General features: G+C 39.3%; 1 protein-coding gene across 1 annotated transcript; it reads left to right on the top strand.

Moving 5' to 3' along the window:
* Positions 1-4818: 4818 nt before the first annotated feature.
* LOC139747621 (putative defense protein 1) lies at positions 4819-12346 on the top strand. Its single transcript, XM_071660108.1, has 5 exons — positions 4819-4916; positions 8726-8904; positions 9137-9243; positions 9463-9551; positions 10543-12346. The coding sequence occupies exons 1-5, from the start codon at positions 4909-4911 to the stop codon at positions 10637-10639; spliced, it is 480 nt and encodes a 159-aa protein (XP_071516209.1). The 5' UTR covers positions 4819-4908; the 3' UTR covers positions 10640-12346.
* Positions 12347-12443: the final 97 nt, after the last annotated feature.

Below are 12443 nucleotides of genomic sequence, written 5' to 3'. Positions count from 1 at the left end.
TCTAATGATTCCCTTGTAGAAAGATGGCGAATAATCATGAAATATATAGAAAACAGTACTTTTAAAGCTTGACTACTGGACGTAATTAATCAAAAGTCCGTGTTTAACAGCAGCATCTTATTGACTGGGAAAAATGTAAGCGACAGATTTCACAACAAATTTGTGATACAGAGAAAAACGCCAAAAATGCGGGATATTTTTCAAGCCAAATGCTTTTGCTTCTATGATTATTGTTGTATAAAACATAACGGAAGGCTTCTTAGCGTAGAATTATAATATCCAACACTCTGTAGTGAAAAATTCTGAAAATATGAAATATTTTTAGTGTAATGATTTCAGTAACTGATTACATGATCTAACTGTCATAACACAACATTTCGACCACAGACTCTTTCTTATTCGGCATGTTAAAGACCTGTACTGAGGCTTTGAAGTAAATTATATTCCAAAGGAAGAAAATATGACAAAAAAGAATGCTTCCCAATTACTCCCTCACCACCGTCCACTGCCCTCATCCTCCTCCTCCTTCTCCTGTCATTTGTTCACAAAACCTACCTTCCAGATTTGTGTATATATATTTTTTAACCTTTGGTTGTTGCTGGGTCAATGATGTAATTATTATTATTATTGTTATTATTATTATTATTATTATTATTATTATTATTATTATTATTATTATTATTATTATCATAAAGTTGAATTTCCAGAACCGAGGCTTCCGTTTGAGTCTTGTTTCTGTTCCCTCCCCGGTCCAACCTTTGACCTTGGGTAGGTGACCTGGTCGGTTCACAGGTGACACCCCCCCACCACCGCTCCCTCTCTCCCTTCACCCCAGCCTCTGGCCTTGGGTGGGCGGTACGCTGGCTGTTACGACCGCCCGTGTGGGACGCAGGAGGAGTCACATGACTGGCACGTTGCACAACTTCCTCCGGGCTGGATTGGGACGCTGGGGTGTTAGTCCTGGGAATTATTGGTGGTCGTAGTGGTGATAATCCTGGTTAGGAGAGGGGTGATAATCCCGTCTGGTGGAGGGATGATAATCCTGGAATGTGGAGGGATGATAATTCTGGGTGGAGGAGAGGATAGTCCTGACTAGTGGAGGGGTGATAATCCTAGGTAGATAAGAGATGATAATCCTGGCTAGTGAAGGGGTGAAAAATCTTAGGCAGTGGAGAACCACAAGACATCCATTAGCCTGAGGTAGTCGCTGGAACCATCCATGTATTTCGAAGCACCAGTGAAGCTGGAATAAGAGTGCACTGGCCAGGTGGGTACCTGCAATGTACTGGCCAGGTAGTACCTGAAATGTACTGGCTACGTAGGTACCTGAAATGTACTGGCCAGGTAGGTACCTGCAATGTACTGGCCAGGTAGTACCTGAAATGTACTGGCTACGTAGGTACCTGAAATGTACTGGCCAGGTAGGTACCTGCAATGTACTGGCCAGGTAGGTACCTGCAATGTACTGGCCAGGTAGGTACCTGCAGTGTACTGGCCAGGTAGGTACCTGCAATGTACTGGCCAGGTAGGTACCTGAAATGTGTGTGTGTGTGTGTGTGTGTGCGCCAGACCAGCCAGGCTGTCTGGAATGCTGTGTGAGCCTGCGGGCTGCGGTCTCCAATAGGTTGGTCGATCGACGACCCAACCCATCAGCCTGGGTCCAGCTCGGGCTATAAGGGGTGGGGCAGACTACCCTCAAAGACTTCACCAGGTATTCACCAGGGCCTGCAGCAGTCATGAGCGTTCTGGTGGCGCGAGATGATAACACCAAGTAAAGAAAACAATATGTGGTTGACTCTGTGTGTATGTGTGTGTGTGTGAAGCAAGGACATATCAGGGGAGGACCTTGAGCATGCACACACACTAAGGATGACTGGCGAGGGAGGAACATATGCCTCTTACAAGGCCAGGGTGTTGTCACATAAGCGTTTGTTTGGGGAGCACCAGCGTTCGACTCTCTCTCTCTCTCTCTCTCTCTCTCTCTCTCTCTCTCTCTCTCTCTCTCTCTCTCTCTCTCTCTCTCTGATAGGTCCTGTAGCAAGCAGCTCACCCACTGTAAGCAAGGCTTACCTCAGCTATCCTCTTGCCGACTGCTGGTCATCACCCTCCCACCGGTCTGATAAGGGAGGGAGGAATTGCTTACCCGCACTAACTTAATGTTCTCATTTTCCGTGTGCAAACTTCTTCCACGTATATATATATATATATATATATATATATATATATATATATATATATATATATATATATATATATATATATATATATATATATATATATATTTATTTATTTATTTATTTATTTATTTATTTATTCATTTGTACTTTAGGTAATTGTTACGCAAGAGCGACTGCTTTGTGTGAGACATTTCCAGTACTAATTAGAGTAGAGGATTTAAACCCTTGTGTATGACGATATACTAACCTTAGGTATGATGGCCTGGACTCTAACCTGACCTTTAAGAGCAGGTCAAAGGCCGGGTCATCATATTTAGGGATCGCCCTGTCAAGCTGCTCGAGCATTTAATGCCGTTGTTGAGAGAGAGAGAGAGAGAGAGAGAGAGAGAGAGAGAGAGAGAGAGAGAGAGAGAGAGAGGGGGGGGGGAGGAAAATGCCAAGTGTGTATATGTGTGTGTGTGTGTCAGACCTTCTCTGAGTACGTCAAGACATCAAAGGAATTATGAATCACGTGACACAGTCAGCGGCGAGGCCAGGCGAGCAACGGAAGAGCCTGATGGTTCCATGACGAGGCTGTCTGCCGGGAGGACCTCACCTAGCCTGAGTTAACCGCTACTCTAACCTAACTTACCCTAGAAGTACGTTTCGTGGACGCATCGTCGTGTGACCTTAAGAAACTATTAATAAAAGAGAGGCATTGGATTGATATTACTCCCTTGCACACAACGATTCAACCCCTGAGTACAGGCGGCCTGGCCTCTGCCCTTGCGTAAACCCGTATTTTTTCCGATCGAAAATTACAACTTGCTACCCAAGGGCCATGCTTAAATGCACACAACATGCTCAAGCGTCTAAGGCCCGTGATTCCGCGTAGATTTCCCGAAAAGTCTTGGTTCGGAGCAAGGAAATTCTCTGGATGTATCGAGAATAAACTGAGAAAGATGATTGATGACAGCAACCGCCTTGGAGCACTCCTTCTGTGACGTCATGCTGTGCGGTGCTTCCCATTGGCCGGCCGGAGCGGCTGAGTGTTATTGAGATACGGGAACAGAAGGTTGTGACTCATACTCCAAAGGTGAGTAGATCTTGCAGGTGATCTCTCCCTTCCGTACTGTAGATTATTATTATTATTATTATTATTATTATTATTATTATTATTATTATTATTATCATTATTATTATTATTATTATCATTATTATTATTATTATTATTATTATCATTATACATCATGTATAGAACTTAAAGTGTATATAAAAAAATGCTTCGCCGATGAGCAGCAAATTTTTTTTCAGGCATATATATATATATATATATATATATATATATATATATATATATATATATATATATATATATATATATATATATATATACGGGAATTTGTATTCAGCATGAAAAATATTTCTTATAATGACTTCTTAAAGGAAATCTTATTTTCTTAGAATATCCATCTTTGCTGTAGCACATCAATGATTGCTTTCTTTTTGCCTGAACAAGGTAGCCTCTGGGACAAACGAACAGTGGCTTTATATGCACACTATCGCTTCCAAGCCCCACAGACTATTTCATGGTTCACCTTGACCAGTTTCATATGGCATGTTCAATACATTAAAAGGAGTGCGTTACCCCCCTTGTAACACTTCGATCCAATTCATTCCATCTCATGCACACCTCTCACCTTCTTGAATGTTCAGATCTTGATACCTCTCTCTCTCTTTCTGTTTCGCCTTACCCCTTGTTACATAAGGCCTCTCAGTCTGACCGACTGTTTTCGGTGTTGTTGCGTCTGGACATACATACATACATATACGGATTAACGCCGGATGTTGACATAAAAGAACGAAGTTTTTGTGAATGATTTCCTGGCTGGATTGTCTTTGTGCAGGAACCATGATGGAATCTCGAACAATGCACGATCCTGCATTGTTTATATTTTTCATGACGGTACATATATTCTTCCTTCGAGCACCACGGTACAACCCTCGACCAACAGCAACACAACCCTAAGGCATGACGTAATAACCCTTAGGTAAGAAGAGGTAACCTTTGACCTCACTCATTGTGGAGAATAATGACCTATAGAGAGTTACCTCGACGTTACCTTCGAACACAGCGGTTTGGACTTCCCATTTCACTGCACTTCTCACTAAATTCATCACGCAGTTTGGCTGTCATCATGCTATGTTAACTGTCGTATGTTTAGGTTATCCTGATTCCTAGTGTCATAAAACCATCATATGGCGTTGTTATGATGAATGGCTGTCGCTGCCGTGTGCCATCCGTCATTGTGCTTGGTTTTCGTAATGCCTGGCTGGCCATGCTGACGCTGGTGTCCTGATGACAATATGGCGCAGTATTGTGTTTAAACAACGGCGTAGAAAAACGTTACGCCTTTGTTCTATTTTTTTCCCGCTTTCGCAGGCCGACGGTTTGACACCAGCAATTGTTTATGTAATTGATTTCCCAAGAAGCTCAGACTAAACTTGAAGTACATATGACCTGGTAAAGTAAACCGAAACGTTTATTTTTTTTTTTTCCGGGTGTTATTTTGACAAGATGAATACGTTAGAATTAATGGTGTGCCAACCACTTGTGGTTAAAGGATGAGCATGTGATGGCAACACTAGGTGCGTTGGAAGCACATATTAAGGCGAGGTGCCACCAGCTGACACCAGTCCTTCCTTAGGTTCTCTGCTGACACCCTCTAAGGCTGAGAAGCATCTTTCAACAATGTATTGGTAAGCTGAGGTATATGTGTAAAAGCAGAGTGACTGTAACGCTACCTCGCTAACGCGGGAAATGACGAATAGTATAATATATATATATATATATATATATATATATATATATATATATATATATATATATATATATATATATATATATATATATAGTTTTGGGATGTTATGCTGATAAAAGAAAGAGGTGGATGTAAAAGTGAAAATGTGAATGTAAGAAGTAAGAAAGGGAAGTTGCTGAATCTAAAGATGTTAGTCATAGGAAGATGGACAGAAAACTATGGAGAACTGATGAATGTGGTTCAAGAGGAGGCGGCAGCAGTTACATGTCTGGTTATCGAGAATGTAAGGAAGAGGATACAAGGGTCTATAACAAAAAGAGAGGTAAGAGTGGTAGTAATGTGGCTAAAGGAAGGAAAGGCTCCTTGAGTGGATGGGATTACAGCTGGAATTCTGAGGTATGGAGAAAGTGAGATAAAGTGGACATATCAGATATGTAATTTAATATGGTAACAGAAGTTTGTGCATGAGGACTGAGTGAATGCTATTATTGTTCCTTTATTCAAAAGGAAAAGATGCTAAGGATGTATGTAGCAATTACAGGAGAATAAGTCTAAGGATACCAGGACAAGTGTATGCAAGAATGTGGTATTGATAGTGATGGAAATGACTGAAAGCAGAATAAGAGGGGAGCAAGGGGGTTTTAGAAAAGGTATGGGATCTGTGGATCAGATTTTTATGGCAAAGGTGACGGGAAAAGTATAAGTGAAAGGTAAGAAGTTACTTGCAGCTTTTATGGATCTGGAGATGGCACGACACAACTGTTGGATGGTAAGAAAGCCTTCCATAGAGAGCAAATGCATGTGTACAAGAGGATGGAGAGTTGAGCGAAGGCAGGGCTGTGTGACCTCATTGTGGCTTTTTGATATATATATATATATATATATATATATATATATATATATATATATATATATATATATATATATATATATATCCCTGGGGATAGGGGAGAAAGAATACTTCCCACGTATTCCGTGCGTGTCGTAGAAGACGGCTAAAAGGGGAAGGAGCGGGGGGCTGGAAATCCTCCCCTCTTGGTTTTTTTTTTTTTTAATTTTCCAAAAGAAGGAACAGAGAAGGGGGCCAAGTGAGGATATTCCCTCAGAGGCCCAGTCCTCTGTTCTTAACGCTACCTTGCTAACGCGGGAAATGGCGAAGTTTGCGCTACCTCGCAAACGCGGGAGACAGCGACAAAGTATAATAAAAAATAATAATAAATAAATATATATATATATATATATATATATATATATATATATATATATATATATATATATAAAGAAGACGACACGTACCTCCAATATCTGTACAAAAATCGTAGAAATATCTCGAATATGTGAAGATATTCACGTCTTCGGATTGGCGTTTCTAAGTTGACGTTGACGGCCATAATGACCGTGGTAGGCCTAAAAGCCAAAATAACCAACTGTATCTAATGAAACTGTCTTATGAAGTCTGGTTGGTCGGTGTATAGGGTTACCGAGAGCAAGGGCCATTTATCAAAAGCCTTCAACGTCGTTTTGTAACCATCTGTCGAAATGCTAAATAATTCTGAGATCGAGCATGACTCTCATTTGCATATATATATATATGGCTATTTGTTGAGGTTCTTGAGTTGGTCGTGTAGCTCCTTGAGCGCGACGACTTATACCCTTTCCTCGAGTTCGATGATGCTCCGGAGTGCGATGAGTAATTATGGTACTCGCTGGCTTAAATCGTCGAATGAGTCAGTGAGTTAGTGTGATGACTCCGTTAAAATGCTAGTCATACAACAAGTTTAGATATACCAGCTACATCACCTCAGCCAGAGTGAAGTGAGATACAGTGTATGTGATACTTTTTTTTTTTTTTTGTATGTAGAATGGGCGAAGGTACTACATGCTGTTTTGATAATTGTCTTTAAAAATGCCTATCACGGCTGTGGTTCGAATCCTTGCTGATGGAGAATATTGTGTCTGAAGTGCGTGGGTATTGCACTATGTACTCACTGCTGTTATATATATATATATATATATATATATATATATATATATATATATATATATATATATATATATATATTATATTATATTCATTTCCCGCGTCAGCGAGGTAGCGTTAAGAACAGAGGACTGAGCCTTAGAGGGAATATCCTCACTTGGACCCCTCCTTCTCCTTTGTTCCCTCTTTTGGAAAATTTATTACATATATATATATATATATATATATATATATATATATATATATATATATATATATATATATATATATATATATATATATATATATATATATATATATATATATGCAAGATTTACCTACTTTTATCCATTATGATAATATAGATCATGTGATGTTCAAATTAGTGTGCAACAAAAATTAAACAACATCTAAGCAGTCTTAACATCATTATTTGTTTGGTGGTTCTTCAGTTGATCCTTGAAGAATGGAGAGTTAAACAAAGAGAATTGTCTCTAACGAATCGGAAAATGGCTGTCATTACTCGTGAAAGTATTTAACAATACCCCGATTACTGGCACGTCAGCAGGTTGGCATACGTCATGGGAACGGCAGTTGAATTGATCAAATTTAATGCAATCAGATTTGTGTGTTAAGGGGCGGAAGTGATTAGATCCTTAAACAAGTGCATTCCCTAAAAAAAAATCTATCTTAGAAGTTTATCTCTCCTCGCTGCTTGATAGTAGATGTTCTTTTGTCAGGATAATGTCCAGGAAGCTTTGTAACAAGAAATTTGAGGAATGTCATGTTTCTCTAGTTTTCTTATCTAGAAAAGGAAATATGGTACCTATGATCATGAAAGAATCTATAGCTTGGATAATTCATGTTGTCTTTAAACTGGTGGTCAGCTGGCTACCTGTGAATCATTTCAAAGTTTGTGTTAATTGCAATTTCCTATTGAGTATTATGTGAATAGTTATAAACTAGTAATGCCCCATCATTTGCCTTGGTGTATTTGTTTATGTTTTACGTATTTATATATAAGATACATTTATTTGTAAGTAAAGGTATTATGCCTAAATGAATAACTTTGTTGATGATAACAGAGTTTCTTCTACGTAAGTGTAGGGATTTGACTTTATTTTGTTACCCCTTAAAGAGAAATTTCCCGTTTTCTGCCTTTCATTTTTTTATGCCTAACTCGTCCAATTTATGTTGTAAACATTTGGATACAAGTAATCGTAGTTTATTCAGTTGTTTTATGGTCAGTTAAAGTACTGTAGTACGATGATTATAAAGATATTCTGGAATTGTATGTTTTAAAGTGACGATTATCAGTGTAAAAATCACAGAAAATCGGATATATCAAAACTAATCAAACTCTATACGTCCGAATAAAGGGTTAGGGTCTCATATCGAGGAATAATCTGGGATTTCATATTTCTTGACAACGTTCAATCCAGTGTGTATTTATGCAACATTCTCTAATACGAACCATCCTATGTATGTACACAAAACGCAAAAACTATTTTTACACTTTCAAGGTGACATGATATGACATAAGGACGAAAAACTCTGACAGCATACCAACCCCTTAAAGTCAACAGTTGATCGTTCTGGGACCTGCCGTTCACTGGTGTAAAGACCATTTTTGTGCCGTGTGTACCATCCGAATTCGCATATCATATCTTGTGTACTTGTCATATCCGTGTAATATTCTCACATAATCATCCCTATTTATGGATCACCCTTGTTCACCCTACGTGCACCACCTGTGTTGCAACTAACCCTCCTACGTCCCCTTACAGCTTTTTTGTCGTGCTCACCACCTCTCTGCTGGTGTCCACCAGTGGGTTTCCCACGGGGGCACCAGACGAAGCCTGTCAAGACCTCCTCCCAAGCCACAGTGGTAGTGTCGTCTCTCACAACAACGACACGAAGAAGTATGTCATTGCAGTGACCCCTGGCCTCGAAGGCCAGTACTACGGTAAGCTGTGATGGCTGTGGACACTTGGAGATAATGTCAGTAATGCTAATGTATGTTGAAATAGATATTTTGATGATAGATGTGCTGGTAGTCGTAAATAGTTGCGCACAGGAGACGGGTCTGATACTGTAGCCTTTGGGAACAGTATCCTGTTTGTGATTTAAGAATTATGCAGTACTGATCTACTTTACCACATGCATGTGGGGTGGCCTGATCATTCTCCTCTCTACAGTGGTTTTGGGAGGCTCACCTTTCAAGGGCTTCGTGCTACGGGTGGAAGGAGGGATGTTGGCCAGCCAGGACGGCAACACCCAGAAAATGAACTGCCCGGATGAACGCGTAAGTCTCCATCAACGGCCATATCAGCTCGTAACCACGTCAGGTTTTTACTGCTGGGTGCATTAGAGGTGAACTCCGTTGGTCATAGATTAATATAATCCATCTGATTACCGGGGATTAGGCAGAATGTGTGTTTTTACGGATGACATTTTTCGTATCTACTACATAATGGCAACAACTATAACATGTGTGCTAACCACCACGTCTCCTTCCCTCCAGCTTGATGCCATCACCCACACTGACAACAGCACTAAGAGCGCTATCGTAGCATCTTGGAAACCGAACAAAAACGGAAACTTCATGTTCGAGTGAGTACAGTACCAGCCTCTTTACTGCTACTGAAAGCACTTTTGGGTTATTTTTCCAAGTCATTTTTAGTAGTCTTAAACTTAAGTCTTCGCATGAAAGTCTTAGGACGGGTACTTTACTTTCTAGTGGATTCTCTACCTCTCCGTTTTTAAAAGGATTTCGTTTTAAGGTTGGGTTCTTCAGATTAAGAACTTACCGTCTTTCATTTGAGTCTTCTCCTAGGATCTTCATATGAAAGTTTCATCTGAGGCCATTTTTATGGAACTTCTTTCAGGACCTTGTATGTGTCATCTGATTGCCCCCAGGGTCTTTTCTTGGGTCCTTCGTCAGCCATCCCTTGAAGCATTTCATATATTTCACTCGTATTTTAGGATGTCTGATGAATAGGTCTAATGTTCTGAATTTGTGATGGGACATTTTCTCTGAAAATCTCGTGGTGATGGTACCTGGTGCTCACTTCTCATGGTGAGGCATTCCACTAGATCCTTGAGATTAAGGCCGTCAGTTTAAAGGATTTTTTCCTCTTTTTTTTTTTGAGATTCTGTCGTGATTTTGTTTCATTTATCTCATTCATCACCAGAGGTCCGTCCCTATTCGCCCTTGAGCAGCAGACATTTCTTGGGAATATTTGTTTAGGTGTTTATGTGAGCGACAGTCTGTTACGTCTTGATTCTTTCTTTGTTTTATGCTGTTGTATTTTTTCCCTGTATTCTTTGTTTCTTTTTACAGCCATCACAACGATTAACATTGTCATTGTATTTAGAGCAGTTCTCACTCGACTATATGCCCCACAGTGCCAAAATGATGTCTTACCTATATTCCCTACAGTACCATATATCTTACCTATATTCCCTTCAATTCCATATGATATCTTACCTATATTCCCTACAGTGCCATATGATATCTTACTTATATTCCCTTCAGTTCCATATTATGTCTTACCTATATTCCCTACAGTGCCATATGACATCTTACCTATATTCCCTACAGAGCTACTGTGGTCAAGGACCGCACTGCCCACGTCATTGGCATCTCTAAGATGTTCCAAGTGGAGGACCTAGCATCACCAATGGATGCCACATCATAAATGCTTCAGTACCCTCCTGCACTGACCAAGATGCCATACAGCGGGAAGATATATATTAACTTTTAGGAAAAAGCCAAAGGAGATGAGGTGTTCGTGTATTTAGAAAAGTGAAAAATAGACCTAACAATTTTATAGCCTTGTTAATGTTATTGTTATTGTTTTCATACTTCCCACAAACATTTCTGCCATAAGTTTGTGGCATATTGACGTAGGCTCCATTTTGGCAATTTTGATAACATTTTACGTTAGTACCACGAAAATATCTACTTGGATTTACCCAATATGTGATTTGGATCTCTGAAATTTCCAAAATTTCTAAGGGAATGAGTTTTTTTCAGACATTTCATCATAGGCTGGAAGTAAGAGCATAAGATACTTTAATATATTAAAAGAGGGTTGTAATCTTTTAGATTCATACTAATACTATCATAAAGTTGACATTTTGTGACTAGAGAGTGGCAGACACTTCTCTGTCATTCACATACTGTACTGTTGTATAGAAGTTCTGTGTTCATGATGAACACCATGTGTTATGATTATGCCTAGTGTTGATTTACATAGTGTATTGTTTGTGTTGACATCCTCCACAGGAGAGAAACATTTATGCTTTTGGTGTTACCCTGAAGTATGTTTATGGTGATGCACTGCATATCCTCCAACTTATCCTTTGTACGGTATAATATATTGTAGTTCTCAAAGGATATGAATAAAGAAAAAAAAATATTCACTTGTGTAACCTCTATCACTATTTTGATTGGAATGGATCTGAATACGATACACTGGACGTGTGAATATGGTATGAAAAGAAACGCAATTCCTGTTGGATGCATACGTAAGTTTTCGTTGGTGAGTGAAGTTCAGGGACCAATGTTCATTACTGCATATAACTGACAATCTTTTTTTTTTTTTTTGGCAAAGGAATGGTTGTTGGAAGTGAACTTGCTGAGTGGGTGATTAGCAAGTGAAATATATGATCATTTCATAGTGTAGGCAAGGGTGCAAGTTTTGGTGGCCTTAGGAAAAGAAATGATGTGTGGAAGGGAACCACTTCAGAAAAATGGGTTTGTGTGCAGAAATATCACGAGGAACTAGGTAAGGAATGACACAGGTGAGAATGAATGAAACAGGAGTGGAAGAACTGTTGGTAAACAATGTTGACATTTAAGACAAGGTGGTGAGTTGGAGTAAAATCACTGGAAAAAAGAGAAAATTGAGGTTTATGAACGGTATTTGAAGAAAAAGTTATGTCATGAATAAAATACGAATGCTGAAAAAGAGGGATGATGATAATGTTGACGAATGACATCAAAAAAAGATGATTTTCTATGAGGTGAATAGGGCAACAAAAACCAGTGATCAAATGGTGAAAATAGGTAGAGGAAGTGATGTGCAAAATACTTGGAGAATGATGGTAATTAACTCTGTGTAACAATTATGGATTTCGAGAAAGCATATGGTAGACCCAGACTCATAATGAGAAAAGTTTGAAATACGTGCGCATTATAGTGAGATAACTGTGGACCGAGAGCCACAACCAAGAGTCGAACCTTGGAAATTGACATCGATCAGTTCTACGTTACCATTGTACCATAGAAGTCAACGCCTAAAGCTATGCATCCTTAGCTAATAGTGCTAAAGTATTAGATAATCATGTGTTATATGTATTTATATTATATGGTAAGTTGGCAATAAAGTAACTGGCAAAGGCTAGGTTGTGTGTGTGTGTGCATACATACAAAAAGTAAAGACATGGTATATATACACAAGGTAAAGTGAAGAGACAGCACGAGTGTAAAACTCTCCC

This window comes from Panulirus ornatus, chromosome 5 (genome assembly GCF_036320965.1).
Source record: "Panulirus ornatus isolate Po-2019 chromosome 5, ASM3632096v1, whole genome shotgun sequence".
In the NCBI taxonomy this organism is placed as follows: domain Eukaryota; kingdom Metazoa; phylum Arthropoda; class Malacostraca; order Decapoda; family Palinuridae; genus Panulirus; species Panulirus ornatus.
The sequence above is the reverse complement of the archived record's forward strand: the minus strand, read 5'-3'. Positions and strand labels throughout refer to the sequence as shown.